Genomic DNA, 18375 nt, shown 5'->3' with positions numbered 1-18375 from the left:
CGGCTCAGCTGGGTTGCATTCAACTAACTGCTACTCAGAGTAAACCCTCTGAAATTTAATGGAGCAACATTACTGTTGGCTATTAATTTCAGTGGGTCTATTCCACTGATGGTGCTTCTTAAGAAGGAAGGGTGAGGGGTGCCTCTGAATACATACTCACCCAGGGAATTTGCGATCAGGACAGTATACTTCCCCCAGCAATCTAATCTGGGGGAGAAGGTGCGGGGAGTTTTTGTTTGTTGCTGTTGTTAGAGAATAGGGAGTCAGAAGGCCTTGCCAATCTAACACAGATCACCCAGAGATTTACCAGTAGATCCCAATCTATGTTCTGAACAGCATTTCAACAATCTTTACAACTGCCTCTACAAAAATTGGCTAAGATCCAGACACTGTTTGTACTCTGCACTGAAAAGGAAAGAAAAATTATGCCACAAGGTAATCACATGGTTTTAAGACAAGCAACCTTTCTCTGTTTCATGTGTATATTTTACAAATAATAAACATGTACGGCTGTTGTCATGCAACAGTTCACTAGGCCCCTGACTTGTGGTGCTGTGAACTACAGCAAGATGGCAGACCGGGTTCTCAGAGATGCTGCACCATCAGAGGCTGAGGAGGAGTGAACTAGAGATGGAGGCTTATTATTTCCTATAGAATTCACCAAAAATCTGCAGGGGGTGTCTAAATCCATTTTCATAATGGCACTTAATATTTGGAGCAATCTAGTCCTGGGTTACCAATGAAGTGCCCACAAAAGTTGTTGGAATACAGTTCTCATTATCCCTAGTTAGCATGGCCAACCCCCCCCCCCCAAATCTGGAGGGTGCTGTGAATTCAATGGGAGAGAATTAAGCCTTGCTTAATTGGGTTCTCCATTAAAGAGGGCACATGTTGCGGTGCGACCTGGCCACCTGTCCCTGGTGTTCGTCCATGGCTGTCCTACGAACGTGGCTCTGGGACAGCGCTGCCTGCAAGGGTGTAGGGAGATAGTCGAACCAGAACCTATGCAGCCACTCACTTGGTTGTAATCAATAAAGTTGTGGCCTAAATTTCTGCCAAAAACCAAACCAAATATCTGACTCCTGTGTGAATTTATTTCGGGGAAAGGTAAAAGGTCTAAACACGCAAAAGATGTGCCATCAAAAACAGCAAACCTTAAAAGCACTTAACTTTGGCTGGATCTTGCTCATTCTTCAAACTGCATGCTGTGAGAATATGAATGTGGTCTCACTAAAAGCTCACTACATCTTCCATAAATGTGTCCAGTTTATTATTAAATATTGTTTTACAAGAGCATCAATAATCCAAGTCAAGGATTGACTTCTACACACCTTCCACCCAGTAGTGGCCTGATTGGCTGAAGTCTTTTCCAATGTTCTCTGTAAAACAAATTGGCACTGAGAAACACAGAACATTTTCTCAATGAGCACGACCCACTCCCTCATTTATGCATCCAATATGTCACTCCAAGAGCACAGGCTTTGATCACGAGGACACGCGTATAGCAGACTGCAACCCTAAAGATTTAATAGTGCTCCTTAATACAGCTACTTGTGTCTGTTGACACAGGGAAATTCCAACTGGCCTGACTACTGAATGGAACTGAAATACAAAAATGTAATGATATTTATATACCCCCACAGCTGCCAGCAAACTCACATGCGTCATGAGTCATTCCAGATGTGGATATAAAACAGAGCCCGTCTGTGCAAATGAATTCCCTGATCCCAAAGAGACTTGGTTTAAGGCGAGGTGCCGCTAGTTTTGTCAGGGGAAAAAAATTGCGCTCAGCAAGTTTTTCCTGCTACCAGGAGGGAAGAGGATAAGAATTTGCTGGCTGTTACAGATACAAGGAGAAGGCTGGGAAGAAAGGCCTAACCTATAGGCACAGCTAGGGCACTATTTTTGGACAATCAAGGATGCACTTGAAGACGGTGCTGCTGCTATTGTTATATTACAATGCTCATGCCACTGTGCCTCCCAGGTGGAACCGAGGTAAGAGTTATAAATATGAATTGCTTACAGCAGAGAAACAGAGGTGTTGCACAGGAGAGATCAATTGAGGGCTCCCTCTCCCCATCTCCCTCTACCAGCTCTTGAGAGTGGTATGCATATTTGTTTGCTTGCTTATGTTCGTCTATTCCCCTCCACTTCATACAACAGCCCCCCGGTTTTTTTCTTGCAAAAAAAATTTAACTTTAACATAGATTCTCTTCCAGCTGTAAAAGGTGGACATTGAAACCACAGGGTCCCTATCTGGAATTAAGTCCTGTAAACGAACACTACTAATTGGTCTCATATGTTTTTACACGGACTGTTCACACAAACAGAAACCCTGCAAGCCGAAGACTTGAACTGATTTTTTTTTTTTTTTTTTGCTATGCTCAACCACATGCAGCTGTGCATTTGAGCCTGGCTGATTTTAAACACATTGCGGTGGAATCCTATCTTGAGCTCTGCTTTCTCTCACAATGTAAAGGGAAATTAAGGAAGAACGGTTGATTCCTCTTTTAAAGAAATGTTGGTGTGCGCTACTTTTATTTCAGCTTAACTTCACACGCATCCGGCTGCCACCATTATTTATTATATGAATATGCATATAACTCACCATCCTTTTACTGATCTCAAAGAAGCTTGCAAAACCAGAGCCAGAACCGCTTAGCTTCAGCAAGGGGTCTCTGTGCCATGTGCCTTTAAACCCAGCTCCATTCATATATTACCGCAGCAGCTTAGAAGCAACTTCCCTATGACTTCATCCTTTGTCACCCACCACCTAGGTGTGAGCGCAGAAAGAAAGGCAATGGCACCAATACATTGCACCTTAAAATGATCGACTATAGCATTGCCCCATTTGATGACACCAGAACAATACTCCAGATTGGCTCTTGTTGTGGGTGCTGGTTGCAAACACTGTGCTGGTGTGGCAAATCTTGCCAGTGTGGTGTAGTGGTTAAGAGCAGTAGACTCGTAATCTGGGGAACCGGGTTCGTGTCTCCACTCCTCCACATGCAGCTGCTGGGTGACCTTGGGCTAGTCACACTTCTTTGAAGTCTCTCAGCCCCACTCACCTCACAGAGTGTTTGTTGTGGGGGAGGAAGGGAAAGGAGAATGTTAGCCGCTTTAAGACTCCTTAGGGTAGTGATAAAGCGGGATGTCAAATCCAAACTCTTCTTCTTCTTCTTCTTCTACTCCATCTAATACATTCACTTGCTGATATACTTGGGCTGTCCCAAAGGAGGACTCCAGAAAGCTTCTGGAGTTCTTCTGGGAAGTTTAAAAAGGAGCTTAAACATGGATAATACTTTTTTACTATTGAAAGTGGAGATGTCACCACCTAGGTGTGAGCGCAGAAAAAAGGCAATGCTAAATTGGGATTTGTTGTTCAGTCGTTCAGTCGTGTCCGACTCTTCGTGACCCCATGGACCAGAGCACGCCAGGCACGCCTATCCTTCACTGCCTCTCGCAGTTTGGCCAAACTCATGTTAGTAGCTTCAAGAACACTGTCCAACCATCTCATCCTCTGTCGTCCCCTTCTCCTTGTGCCCTCCATCTTCCCCAACATCAGGGTCTTTTCTAGGGAGTCTTCTCTTCTCATGAGGTGGCCAAAGTACTGGAGCCTCAACTTCAGGATCTGTCCTTCTAGTGAGCACTCGGGGCTGATTTCTTTGTGAATGGATAGGTTTGATCTTCTTGCAGTCCATGGGACTCTCAAGAGTCTCCTCCAGCACCATAATTCAAAAGCATCAATTCTTCGGCGATCAGCCTTCTTTATGGTCCAGCTCTCACTTCCGTACATTACTACTGGGCAAACCATAGCTTTAACTATACGGACCTTTGTCGGCAAGGTGATGTCTTTGCTTTTTAAGATGCTGTCTAGGTTTGTCATTGCTTTTCTCCCAAGAAGCAGGCGTCTTCTAATTTCGTGACTGCTGTCACCATCTGCAGTGATCGTGGAACCCAAAAAAGTGAAATCTCTCACTGCTTCCATTTCTTCCCCTTCTATTTGCCAGTAGGTGATGGGACCAGTGGCCATGATCTTAGTTTTTTTGATGTTGAGCTTCAGACCATATTTTGCGCTCTCCTCTTTCACCCTCATTAAAAGGTTCTTTAATTCCTCCTCACTTTCTGCCATCAAGGTAGTGTCATCAGCATATCTGAGGTTGTTGATATTTTTTCCGGCAATCTTAATTCCAGTTTGGGATTCATCCAGTCCAGCCTTTCGCATGATGAATTCTGCATATAAGTTAAATAAGCATATAAGTTAAATAAATTGGGATAGAGCCATGCAACTCCCTTGGCATGGTCTTCCACTTTTTTCAACCTGTTGCCCTCCAGATACTATGGGCTAGAACTCCCACCAGCCTCAGTCACCAATGATCATTATTTGCAGAACATACGGCATGGACTAGTTGGGGGGAAGGTTGACTGACATATTATTAGGATGCTGCTGCATGGATGCAGTCCTGTATAATTGGGATCAGGTGGGACATGTTTCTACCCCAGAACCAGAATGCTTACATGCAAAGTGGTGGTACAGAATGTATTGTATGCCGGTGAACCAACAGCATCATTCAGTGCTCCTCAAAGCTTATCCTGCTGTGCTGCTTGTTGCTATCAGTTCTGATAAGAAAAGTTGACTACTTACTTACTTCTGAATGTGATAGCATAGCACCAAAGACATTTGCTCCAGGTAGCCAAAATGACTCTTGGTTATGGTGTGCAACCTCCCCAGCCCTGCCTCTGTGCGTCCATTCATCTGCCACATAACAATTTCTCATGGCACTGATACATTGCACCTTAAAATTATCGACTATAGCATAGAAAGCTTCTGGAGTTCTTCTGGGAATTTTAAAAGCCAATGGGAGTTTTAAAATGGATAATACTTTTTTACTATTGAAAGTGGAGATGTCGGAATGAGAAGTTTTTACTTAATCCAGGTTCAACCTGGGTTGTTACCATCACTTACTTGTTAAAAAAAAAAAAGTAGCAACACAGAGATCTACATTCCTTTCTAGGTGATCCAGAAATCAGTCAGGCCAGCCACATGTGTAGAAAGTCAATAAGTGATACGCAGGAGCGATACTGCTTAACACACAAGTCATTGTTCTCCGTGCCAGTTGGGTGGCCATGAACCAATTTGGTGAGCCTGCTGGGGGCTAGCCTGGTTCGCTTTGGCTCCATCAATGGCTCTTCTGGTGACTCACTGGCAGACAGCCAGTTTTTGTGGCAATTCTGAACGGGGGAAAGGAGATCCAGCAGTTGAGGCTCTTACTCTGGTGAGAGCCAGTGTGGTGTAGTGGTTAAGAGTGGTAGACTCATTATCTGGGGAACCGGGTTCGCGTCTCCACTCCTCCACATGTAGCTGCTGGGTGACACTTCTTTGAAGTCTCTCAGCCCCACTCACCTCACAGAGTGTTTGTTGTGGGGGAGGAAGGGAAAGGAGAATGTTAGCCGCTTTGAGACTCCTTCAGGTAGTGAAAAAGTGGGATATCAAATCCAAACTCTTCTTCTTCTTCTTACATGTGAGTGCAGGGATGGGAAACCATTTTCAGCCTAAGGGCTGCATTCCTTTCTGGGCCTTTTTTCCAGGGGCCCATGCTGCTGGTGGGTGGGGCCAGATGGCAAAAGTGGGCAGGGCGACAAAGGTCATTTCCCCCTTTGTACCACAGGCTGGTTTCTACACCCACCCACCACCACACCATCCCGTACCCCTCAACCATCGGGGGGCAAAAACAAAAACAAAAAAACCGAGCATCCTGGTTTTGATCAGCAAGATGTTGGAGGGTATGCCATCCAGTTAAGCCAAAAGCCAGATCAGAGTCCAAGGTCATAGTCTGGTCAGGCCAACCGCTCCCCACAATCTCAAGGAGGATGCAGAGTCAGGGCAGTGATGTGTGTGAGCTGGGGAGACTCCCAAGGGCCACATTTGGCCCCTGGAACTGAGGTTCCACTTCCCTTCCTGAGTGCACAGCAGTGATGGCATGGGTGCCCTTCACAAGAGTTGTTGTGCGCTTGGCAGTTGCCCTCCTGCATGGTGCTAAAGTAGATTCTTTATTTGTAATACATTCATATCCCACCCTTTCTCCAAAAAGCTCAAGTGGGCACGCATAGTTTTCTTCCTCCCAGTTTTATCCTCACAACAACCCCCTGAAGGTTGCAACAGACCCAAGGTCACTTGGTGAGCTTCTTGACTGTATGGTGATTTGAACTCTGGTCTCCCAAGTCCTAATCCAACACCCTTACCACTGCTCCACCCTGTGACACCATCTGGCAAGCTCACTGGACCTCTCGTTCAGTGGCAGGGGCTAAAAGCCTTCCTTTTGATACTGTTTGTCTCTAAGGAACATTAACAGAACCCCTTCAATTGTTACTCCATATCACTCCCAGTGTTGGGGTACCATACACGTTCATTTATTAGGGTTATCAAGGATTTGTGAGCATCATTTAAAAAAAAGAGCATAGTAACTGATTTGTGTTTTGCAATGTTTATGGAGGCAGGCGAATGAACACTTGAAATAATCATCTTGCTCATATACAGGGGACCTGATCCATCTCTACTTATGTGCAAGAACCAATAGCCCCAGATAGGAATGCCTGACCCCGTCTGCATGAAAAGGCACATCCGGAGACGTCCATTGGGAAGCAGATGAATTTCAGCTGGATGTGCTTCTGTGTCCTCAGATTCCCCTTAGAGAACTGGATATTTAACTAACGGGAGTTTCCCTTTTCGTTTCTGCTGGAATCAAAATGTTCCACTGCGTTTGAAAAAGCTCCCTGGAAATGTTTAGAGCTTGGTATGGAATATGGCAATATCTGGTTCATTTTGCTGGTGATTAATAGTGGGGGCATTGTTAAGGGGTGGCCAGGACCCAGATTGCTTGCCCTTCCCCACCTTTTAAAGTAAAATGTTGCTTATAGGGCAGCTGATCACACTGCAGACTTCACTGCCATAGAGACCCCAGTTACCTTAAGGTGCCCAAAGGCATCTATGTTTGTAAATTAGCATATTCCAGATTACATTTTACCAGGAGTCCTTTAAGCACCGCTGGGTAATAGGGAAAGTTAAGTTCATGGGTTTCTTTGAGGTCCATGTGGCTAAAATGAAAAAAGAAGTCTGTAATAATGTCCTAACCTGTTTGATCTCTCCGCTGTTATTTGGCACTGGGTCTGTGTTTGCTTTGATTGCACTGTCTGTTATGGAGAAGAAAAACACTTCTTAGTCAAGATTTTTTGGGACTGCCCCCAGATCCACAGGTTTTCGAGAGAACTTTGGCTCACAGGACAAGTTTAATTTGTCATTTTTTAAAAAATAAATTAATTAAAAGAGTGAAAGCCTTTGCCTGATTTGGATATTTTGAAACAAATCTGTCCATAGAATTATAGAGTTTTATGGGGCCATCTAGTCCAACCCCCTGCTTGTTGCAGGAAACCCAGAGCTAGAACGTGCCTAAGAGATGACACCCTTGCCACTAGATGGCAACTTCCAGTGCTTTGTTCGGGGGGGGGGGGCAGGGGTATGCATACCCCTAAACATTTTGTGAATCTTTGTCCATTTACTGTATTTATTTCCCCCGAACTGTAAAATGGTAATTTTCTTGAGTCAAAATGAGAGTACCCCTAAACTTTTTTAAAGAAAAAAAGCACTGGCAGCTTCCATCATTCTTGTCCATTGGTCATGCTGGTTGGGACTTGTGAAAGTTGGAGTCCAACAACATCTAGAGGACCACAGCCCCTGCCTGGTGCCATTCCACTTGAAGACCTCCAATGAGGGAGAGGCCAAACAACAACAACAACAACAACAACAACAACAACAACAACAACAACAACAAAATCTTTATTACGGCCGTAGACCAGCATAAGGAGGGAGGGGTACAATCATTTACACTCAATAGCTAGAGACAGGGAACTCTGTCAACTTCATTTTCCCCATAGACTTTCATTTTTCCAGTCTTAAAATTCAGTTCTCCGCACTTACATATCACTTTGTGGGGTGGGGGGAAGATTTAAAAAGGTAAAGGGACCCCTGACCATTAGGTCCAGTTGTGTCCGACTCATCTCGTGTTACTGGCCGAGGAAGCCGGCGTACAGCTTCCGGTTCATGTGGCCAGCATGACAAAGCTGCTTCTGGCGAACCAGAGCAGCGCACGGAAACGCCGTTTACTTTCCCGCCGGAGCGGTACCTATTTATCTACTTGCACTTTGACGTGCTTTCGAACCGCTAGGTGGGCCAGAGCTGGGACCGAGCAACGGGAGCTCACCCTGTCGCGGGGATTTGAACCGCCGACCTTCTGATCAGCAAGCCCTAGGCTTTGTGGTTTAACCCACAGCACCACACGTGTCCCTTGGGGGACAGATTTAGTCCTCGTGAAAATCCTTCACCTTTTCCGTGCAAATTTCTCCTAATATAAACATTTTTGTATGCACTTTCCCCTGTGAACTCTGAAGGATTGCTGTGTTCACATATTGTCTCATAGAATGCAGATCTGGCAGGTTCCCCTTTCAATGCAAACTGAATCAAATTTCACCCCCCACCCACCCAACCCTACCACTGAGTAATTGGTTCCATTGTCCATACTGCTTTTTACTGTTATCTTACTGTTCAGCTGCTATCTGTCATCCTGGAATTTAAGCTCCTTAGATCATGCTCTGTTCCTTGGGGCAACGGAGAACAAACAAGTCTTTGCCCTCCTTCTAACCCTTTGGAGGGTTGGGACTAGATGATCCTTGGGGATCCCTTCCAACTCTATGATTCAGGTATCCAAAGTGTGTTATTGCCTCACCCTGCTCCACTTCTCCAGGTTAAACATACTGAGCTCCTTTACCTCTTTTCTTCACAGGACTTGTTTTCCAATTTCCGTCTTTGTTGACCTCCTTTGGACCACTTTTTCTACATCAAAGATGGGGAGCTTGTGACACCCCCCCCCGATGTTGTTGGATTACCCCTCCCATCAGCCCCTGCTCTATGTCCTTCTCAAAGTGCAGTGCCCTTCTTTATTCCAAGCTTGTTGCTGAATCAATGAGACATCGTGGCTTGGTTGCAGTGGAGTGTGGGGAAGGGGTGGGCAGGAGATTATTATCCCCCATTTTTTCAGTGACCAAAATTTGGTGCAGCACTAATCTGAACACTTTAAAAAATGTATTCCTTCCTCTGTGTGGCTCCCCCCCCCAAGAAGCTTAAACGAACAACAATTATCCATTGTCAGTTGAATCAGGGCAGGATATATTAAGGACAGATGTGTGTAATGAGCAATATGCAGCATTCTCCATGGAATGAGGAGTATGCAGTCAGTGACATCTGAAAAAATGGCTTGCTTGCACACGGCAAAGCCAGCTAATTATTAACATTTAGGGTTCATTGTGAATAAGTGCAGCATGAAATATCCACAGAGATGTGGTAGATATTTTTTGGAACGACTTGTCTGCCAATCCTGGCTAGGGTTGCCAAATGTCAAGGTTTTAGCCTCCTTCTCAGTGTCCCTAGGAAAAGGAATAAAATCTCAAGAAGAAGCTGTTTTCTCTCAGACCATCTCTATCCCTACCAACCATTTAGCTGGTTCAGGTAGCCTGAAGCTCTGCAAAAATGTTACATTAGGCAAAAATGCAGTCAAAGCAAGTGTATATTTGGACTAGGTTCCACTAAAATGCGGATGAATTTTCACAAAGGCTTTTTTTTAATTGCAAACTGAATATGGAGGATTGAATTTAAGATTGCAAAAAGAGGAGACGGGGAGCAACATAAATTGTCAGATTTTCCCATCTTTATGTGGCAAGATGATTGTCAGATTTACTCATCCCTACCTGAATCATAAATTTTTAGAGTTGTAGGGGACCCTGAAGGTCCTCTAGCCCAACCCCCTTCAATGCAGGGGGTTCAACTAAAGCATCCATGACAGATGACCATCCAACCTCTGCTTTAAAACCACCTGGGAATAAGATCACCCATCCCACTGAATTCAGTAGGAATTACCTCTGAGTGGACAGAGTTAGGCCTGCACTTTTAGTCTGGCTCTAACCCCAGATCAGTCTGGATCAAACCCAATACCTCTAATTCCACATAAATGCAAATACGCACAGACACTTACAGAAGCTTCTTGTCTACACGGTCACACTTTTGGCTTGCCTGAGGTTATGATTATCTTTTCCACGGCTCTGCCCCAAGACTAAAAACAAATCATGCCCAGCTAGAATTGGCACTCAGCAAAGTTCCATAGACCAGCTATTACAGTATTCTGATTCATTTTTAAATAAGAGTACTGCTTTCTAAGATCATGAAAGAGTTGAATTCATATAAACAGCTGGACAGTAGACTCCTTTTACAGCATAAAATCTGCTCCTCTTCCTTGCAGAGGGAAAAGAGGGAGTGATTCCTAGGCTGCTGACTACTCCCTTTCTCAAACCCACCTAAGGGCAATTTTTGCCAGACGCACGAGAGCGCGAGGGATCTTAGCCATTAGGCTCATTGCCAGGGCCTCACCTTCTTTAAGAGGAAAAGAGCAGAGAACATTGTAATGAGAGCAGCATTTGGAGAGATCGCTCGTTCTCTGTCTGGAGTCTGGCTTTATTTCATGTTCTCTGAAGAGATCATTTGGTGGAGTTTGGTTTTCCTTTCTAGACTTCCTGGAAAATAGGGCACCCCACCCTTAATTCCATGATGGTGGTGCTCATCTGCTGAGCCAAACTTCCCCATGATGCCAAGTGTTTCCACCTGCTTGGAATGAATTCCTTACAGTGAAACAATTTTCCATACACCCGTGCTGACTATTTCAAAGGATTTGCAGCACAATCCTACGTAATTCAGTCAGGTTTACGCCCAGGTAAGTGGAGTTGGGGCCGCATCTTTAAATCTGCATCTTCAGATTTCAAAGTATTCTACAAATTGCAGCTGTGATTGAATTTGGGAAGTAGGCGGGATAATTCTCTCCCTCCCTCTTCCATTCTCCATCCTTTGAAAAGCTATTGCATGATCACTTAATCTAATAGCAATTTAGGTGCATTTAAGTAATTTGAGACTCTGGGCTTAATGGCCTCTCTTTAGATTAGGGATGGGGAACCTATGGCCCTCCAGATCTTGCTGGACTACAGCTCCCATTGTCCCTGGCCATTACATCACTTCCTTCAAAATGTGGCACACCAGCCCTGTTGCATCCAGTGGACCCTCTTGCCCATTCTGCTGGCTGGGTTCCTGGGCTTCTGCCCCCAAAGCCTGCCCTGGCAGTATCAGCAGACATATAAACACATTTTTACCAATCAGGACCATTTATTACATTCCGTTTCTTAGAAGCATTAACTTCTAAGCAAAACAATTACCTTTTTAAAATATACTGTATGGCTAGCTTCCCGCTCCAGACACCCTGTTCATCGAGCATCCATTCCGATTTGCTTGCGCAAAGCTTAAGCAGAGATGAGATTATATGCAGTATTTATTGAGCATTTGTTCTGATTTGTTTGTTGAGTGGTTATATGGCAATGAGCAGGGGTCAGCAACCTTTTTCAGCCGTGGACTGGTCCACCATCCCTCAGACCATGTGGTGGGCCGGACTATATATTTTTTTTGGGGGGGAATAATGAACCAATTCCTATTCCCCACAAATAACCCAGAGATGCATTTTAAATAAAAGGACACATTCTACTCATGTGAAAACACGCTGATTCCCGGACAGTCCGTGGGCCAGATTTAGAAGGCGATTGGGCCGCATCCAGCCCCCGGGCCTTAGGTTGCCTACCCCTGGCAATGAGCATTTGTCCTTCATTCATTTTGATTTGCTTGCAAGGTGTTTATGCCTCTTGGTCATTCAGTCATTGCACACTTTTCAGTGAGATCACTTTTCAGTGAGATCACTGTCAGGGTGCTGTCCACCTAGTGCTGAGAGTGGAACATAGATTTATCTTCCCCATGGGAGTGAAACTCAACTGTCCTTTCTCCCATATAAGAAAAAGAAAATGGATGTATTTTGGGATGCCATGCTGCAACATTTAGATATGTGGAAAATCCACTGGATCCTTGCATTCTCATCCAGGAGGTGCAGTTAAAAGCAAAGCAGTTTGCATTGGAATTTGCAATGGTCAGATTCTGTCACTGTGCCAACACTAATAATGGAGGCCATGTCAACAGCCCCCACCTGAAAGTACTGGCTGATGCAACCAGCATCTCCATGTGATGCCCACCAGGAAGTGTGGGCAGTTGTCCTCTTTCATGCTGGTTTCCCACTGCTTGTCTTCTTTCGCTGCGTGCCTGGCAGGCAGCAAAGCCAGTGCACCTTGAATTAAGCAATTTCCCAGGGCCATTTGAGGATTCACATGGTGCACAGCGTAGCAACGGGCTGGCAGTGGCTGCAGCAGGATGAACTGCTGGCTTGCTTTCAAATTGAAAGCACCCACCATGCCTTTGCCCACTGACCACCTCCTTCCATAGTAAAAAGAAACAAACCAGAACCAGCAGAGCTGGTCTAGGTTATTGTGCAAGCTACACCTGATGTTGCTGGACTCTAAATCCCATCCCCCCTGGTCATTGGCCATGTTGGATGGGATTGATGGGAGTTGGAGTCCACCAGTGTAAGGGTAACTGTTATGTATTGAAGTTCTCACCCTAGGCCACTAGGGGTGTGTGTATATAGTTCATTCTGCTGCAGTTTTCAATCAGGTCCGCATATGCAAATGAAGGATTGTAAACTGACGTTCAGGGATTGGGTAACTACAGAAAGTTGTTACTGTTGCTTTGTAGCTGAGTTCTATATAAGCAGGTTGCTGAGCCCTTCAGCTCACTTCTGTTCCAGCCTGTGAATAAACAAGAGCTGTTTGGAAATCACTGTGTCATCTGCTGTGTCCACCCACAACTTAACAGTAACCACTGGTTCCCCATCCCTACTTTAGTGGGCTTATTCGATCTGCCTACAGGCAGACATTCCTTATAGTAAGGATGTGGAACCTATGGCTATCTGGATGCTCTTGAACTCCGAACCCCATCAGTTCCACATAGCATGACTGAGGGAGGTTGTTCAACAACACCTGGTTAAAATATTAGAACAGTAAGAAAACCACCAAGAAGCAGTGGGATCAGGGCACAGCAGAAGGGCACAGCCAGGTTCAGTCCCTCCCCTCCCCAATTAACATAGGGATTAGCAGCTGGTGGTGGGAAAGACTATATGCTGGAGATCCCAGAAAGCCATTGCAAGTCAAAGTAACTGCTGCCTCCCATATTGTTTTTGCTGCAATAGCAGCTCTAAAGTGACCTCTCTGGAATGCAATCTTGGGCATCATGTGTGGAGGTCCTGGGCTGCCCAGACAGCAAGACCCCAAAGTCCAAAGCAAAGCAGAGCATTAATTGTGCTGAGAGTTTCCAAATTCAGTGTATTTTGAAATCCATTCCTATCCTGGATCAGGGATCTCCTGTCTCCCAAGCAGTCACAATTACTGCACATGATGTGAGTCGGAGGCATCATTATAATAAATTAGTGCATGTTGAGATGAAATAATTGTTTTACATAAACTCCTCCAGGGGAAGAAGATGGAGATGGCAAATCACATTAATCCTGCCATCCCATTCTCTGATACGGAACAAGTGTCACAGCTCTGCGTTGGTGTCAGGGGAAGCTGAGTCAGCAGAAAAGTTTCTGCATGGTTTTGTAAACAACTGAGCCAAATACTGGCAGCACATCTTTCTCCACCTCAAGATCATTTTTGTTTTTGCAGAATTTGCAAAATGAATCACTGGCAATTGGTGATGATGCATTTACTGAGTAAAGCCTATGGAAGAGCAAGCTAACAAAACAAGAAACCATGTGCATAAATGGGAGGAGATAGAACTCTTAACGTGCCCAGTGGCCTGGGATGGAAGGGCATGAGGTTTTCAAGATCGTCTTTGGGCAGCAATAAAATGAAAGCCATAAATGATTAGAGAGCCAGGGAACACCCAACAATTCTGGGATCAAATCAGAAACTGGGATAGCTTCTGTAAATCCGGGACTGTCCCTGGAAAATAGAGACACTTAGAGGGTCTGGAAAAGGTGGTATGAAAGGAAATCTGTGTGAGCCCTTAGTTGTTTTGCAATGGATTAATTCATCTATCCCTCGGGAATAGACCTTTCCATGAGCTATGTTCCCCAAAGAATGGTGCTTTAAAAGTTATTAATTTGATCATTGTAGCCTGGATCCCTGCCAGCGGTTGTTTAGCAAATAAACATTGTAACTGCTGGGTGATTGAAGTTTTAATTACCAAGCAATTAACACTTCGAGATTTCAAGGCAGAAAGGTGCTGCAGCTTAGGCAAGAGGGAAGGGAATGCAAATGAGAGCAGAACCTAAAAGGAATGGAGGAGGAGGAGAAATGGAGGCCTGGGGTGCAACCCCCTTCCTCACAGGGACATTGTGAGGATGACATGGTGTGGGGGAAAGATGGAAATTGATCAACCTGAATTCTTTCTAGTCCAGCATCCTGTTTTCTCAGTGGCCAACCAGATATATAAAGAATAATAAAAAAGGACTTCTGATTTAAAGATCTCACCCCCATAGAGTGGGTCCAAAGGGTTGAAACAATGGGCAAAATATTTATCTCTCACAGGAGATAGAGATGGCCATCAATTTGGATGGCTCTAAAAGAAGATTGGAGAAATTCATGGCGGATAAGGCTGTTGATAGCCAGTAGTCATGACAACCATGCTCTGCCTCCATGCTGAAAAGCAGTCATGCTTCTGAATGCCAGCTGTTTGAAACCGCTGGGTGGAAGAGGGAGTGCTCTTTCACTTGGGTCCTGCATGTGGGCTTCCTACAGGCATCTGGTAGGCCACTGTGAGGACAAGATGCTAGACTAGATGGGCCATTGGTCTGATCCAGCAGAACATTATGTTCATATGTCCTTACTGTGCTTCCATTAGTAGGGGTGAGGAACCTCAGGCCTGGATGGAGTGAATGCGGCCCCCTGCCTTCTCCATCTGGCCCTCAGAATTCCCCACCGGCCACACCCCCGCTCCTCAAGCACACCCCTCAATCCCTCTTGTTACACACCCCAAGTGTTTTTGCCTGGCAGGAATGCATCCTTGAACTCCCATAATGCCTTGTGCTCAGAGTGGAATTTGAGCCTCAGGCTGAATAATCTTCCCCATTAGAACAAGAAGGAAAGTATTGGAATATGGTGTTAGAACGAAGGAACAGAATGGCTTAAAAGGGAGCAATTATTTCAGTTTGAGCCAAGGCTTGTCAGAGCTCAGATACCAGATTTATTATCAATGCCGGGCAGAAGTTCAAAAGGTATGGTTTAAATGAAAGGCTGCATTTCTGCCTGATGAGCAGCAGCTCTGAAAAACAGCAGCCCTGCCAGGCTGGGGTGGGTAGTGGGGGCAGCTGCACAGTGAGCACAACAGCTTCTTTCTTATCTCTCCCTTCCTCCCCAGCGATGCTCTTCCCATCCGCTCAGCGAGTGAAGAGGTCTTCGGCAGCTCTCCTCAACCCAGTGCTTCAGAAGTCTCAGGATGATGTGGACCTTCTGTTTGAGGTTCAGTATACGCCAGAGAACCATCTTTCTGTGTAGAAATATACCAGATATAATAATTATCTTCAAGGCAGCACAGAGGATAAGGAGCTTAGAGAAGAGTGGTGTCGGATAGCCTGGTGGGACAGAAACACTTGTTGACTCACTGCTGTTTACGGAGAGGAGGGATGAGGTGGCAGGGCAGGTGGCAAAGCACAATCGCACTGGCAAAGCCAACCTGGTGTTCCTGCCAGTGTGTTTGCACCATGCTGCCTTCCTGCTGTCTCACCCATCCTCCTCCTCTCACTAACCAGCAGTGACTCACCTGCTCAGAGGGCAGGTGAGTGCCTCTGCCCTACCATGCCCTATGCTACTGGCGGAGAGATGTCATGGCATTTATTTGCAGGCTTTTGCTCTCATGTTTAAGATCAGCCATCCACGCTGCTGAAATAAAGTTACGGGCATTAGGGGGGAAAACCCTGAAGAATCAGTTTACTGTGATTAGGGAACGAGGCATATGGAAAGGCTCTCTCCCACATCAAATATAAAATCACAGAATCATAGAAGTGTAGAGTTGTCACTGTCAATCGGTAGCTTCATTGCTGAATCCAATCAGCATGCTTAAAGTTGTCACCATAAAGCAGGAACGGGGAACCATCATCCCTCACAGCCTGCAAATGTTCCAGAAAAAACAGGACATCCCGTTTTCTCACTCGAGAGCATGGCGGCCATTTTGGGTCTCGTGACTCATGCAGGAGCACGGGTGGGAAGACATACTTCCCAGTTTGGGGATTCCAAGATGTTGATGGGTATGCACCCCTGGCTATTGGCTATGCTGGCAGGGGCTGATGGGAATTGAAGTCCAAAAACACGTGGAAAGCCACAGGTTCCGTGGCCCTGCCCCGGAGCAACATTTTATCAGAACTCCTAGACCAAGTAGATGGTGGGTTAGATGCTTGCTTCAGAAGAACTTGGTCTCAGACACAGCTGGGTGACTACAGCTGTAAGGGCTGCTAACCTGCCTCCTGCCATCTTATTTTTTAAACTAATCAGTCCCTTTGTCTGCTTCATGTTCCAATAAAAACAACCTAAATTTAACCTAAATGTTATGCATTGTTCCTGTGGGAGGCTGGCTGGGTTCTCCCAAACAGCAAATGAGCCAAGTTTTGTTTGGAAGGTACCACTCCAAAATTCAGTTGCCCTGCCATCTTTTGGGACAACTCCGCCTCATTCCTCCTCTTGTGTGTTTCTGCCCCAGCTTCTTCTAAGTGAGCTGCAGATCAACGGCGACCTGAAGATCTCTGTCAAAGATGAGGAGCTGGCTTCGATGAGGAAGGCGACTGCCTTTGACACTCTCTGCAATGACGTCATCCCTAAAAGCATCACGGACATTCGCCGACTGAGTGCCAGGCTGCTGGGCCACCCTGGGGTGCTAAAGAAAGAGGATTTCGAGAGGACAGTGTTGACCATGGTCTACACAGCCTATAGGGCAGCTCAGTCCCAAGGTCACCAGAAAGACACGTGGGCTGAATCCTTTGTGGATCTCTACAAGGCCCTGAAGCATGACTTGACATTCTCAACCAGCCAGACGTCCTCATCTCAACGGACTTTGTAGTCCAGAAATTTACTTTATTAGGAAGCACACCAGCCTCTTTGCTTTGTTTTTGTATATATAAAAAGTTTAGGACAGCAGGCGTGGAAAGATTCTTTATTCTCTAGCTCCTCCTAGAGGGCACCTGTTGAAAAATCTTTTACGTGCTTCTGAAATTTCTCCTTGTCTGAATTTCTCCCTGGGTTTTGGGAGTTGCAAATTCCCTGTGCCTGCTTCTGAAATGGAACCAATGAGTTAAGAATCCTCCTTTGTTATTTTTTTTCTTCTTCTTTAAATAATCCCAATTTTGTATGAAGCACAGTGAATGCAGAGTTTCCCACAGCCTTTCATGGAGATAAGTGATTTCCCCAAAGCTCTGCTCAGATTATTTGGAAATTTACCGAGTTCTCCCGGAAAGAAAAATGAGACACCTTACTCTTTTTTTTTCTTTTTTTTTGCAGAGCTAGTCTGAGAACTCAAAACACCTCATCTCAGTCCTGCCAGCCCCAGACACACTTCATTTTCTTTGTCTGACAATCAGTGACCAAATGGGGAGGGCATAGGAGAGAAGGGAATATTGCTCTGTTTCCTTGTTCCCTCCCCAACCTTATTCACATATTACTTCTCTGTAGCATGCTAACATCCTGGAGTCCCATCCCAGGCTAGGCCTGCTTCAGTTTGTTTCTTTTTTTAATGCAAGCCTACCTGGTTCACATTTTCTGAAACGATGCACCAAACTGCCCTTAAAATTGGGTAAGTGAGAAAGTGGGAGAAACCAAAATGGACAGATGCACCAATCTGTCCATCCCAGCTGACATTAATTTATATAAAGAACCAAGGACATTTCTCTGGCAACCAACATGACCCTTTGTTTTCAAATTCTATGGTAGCCACAAAGCCCAAAACACCAGGACACACATTTTCTCTCCCACTGACTGGCACGTGGAATCAGTATAAACCATGCAAAATCCATATAAGGAAAATTAATGTCCATGGACATTATATATCGAGATCAGTTAATCTGATCCTAACTTTTAGGGTACCTTCATTTCACTCCAAGTGAATGAATCATTGGTTCTTTGGTGTTCCCTCTTGTTACTCCTTCTAGGTTTATGTGAATGCGCATACAAAGTGTGGCAGTTGCTTTGATACACATACAGCCAGGGCCAAAAGGCCTCAGAGTTGTTTGTGCAAACAGCCTTGCAGGGCATTTTTAAGCATGTCTATTCAGGATCGTCCTGTTGTATTTTATGGGTCTTTGTCCCTCGTAAGTGTGCATAGAATTGCAGCCTTAATTCCCCCCCCCCACACACACACCTCAG

The 18375-nt window shown here is 45.3% G+C and overlaps 1 protein-coding gene across 1 annotated transcript; it reads left to right on the top strand.

Annotated features, from left to right (window-relative positions):
* Positions 1-1609: 1609 nt before the first annotated feature.
* On the top strand, positions 1610-17312 carry FAM180A (family with sequence similarity 180 member A). The gene is made up of 3 exons (XM_033163244.1): positions 1610-1995; positions 15386-15486; positions 16721-17312. The coding sequence occupies exons 1-3, from the start codon at positions 1920-1922 to the stop codon at positions 17075-17077; spliced, it is 534 nt and encodes a 177-aa protein (XP_033019135.1). The 5' UTR covers positions 1610-1919; the 3' UTR covers positions 17078-17312.
* The last annotated feature ends 1063 nt before the right edge of the window (positions 17313-18375 follow it).

The sequence above is a fragment of the Lacerta agilis genome, chromosome 10 (assembly GCF_009819535.1).
Source record: "Lacerta agilis isolate rLacAgi1 chromosome 10, rLacAgi1.pri, whole genome shotgun sequence".
In the NCBI taxonomy this organism is placed as follows: Eukaryota; Metazoa; Chordata; class Lepidosauria; order Squamata; family Lacertidae; genus Lacerta; species Lacerta agilis.
This window is presented reverse-complemented; position numbering and strand designations above follow the sequence as displayed.

What these genes read in the sequence shown, in the direction of transcription:
- FAM180A (XM_033163244.1), top strand. Translation starts at nt 1,920, where the DNA reads ATGCACTTGAAGACGGTGCTGCTGCTATTGTTATATTACAATGCTCAT. An exon ending in GCCTCCCAGGTGGAACCGAG is followed by an intron (nt 1,996 to 15,385) that starts GTAAGAGTTATA and finishes CTTCCTCCCCAG; the next exon opens with CGATGCTCTTCCCATCCGCT. An exon ending in ATGTGGACCTTCTGTTTGAG is followed by an intron (nt 15,487 to 16,720) that starts GTTCAGTATACG and finishes TTTCTGCCCCAG; the next exon opens with CTTCTTCTAAGTGAGCTGCA.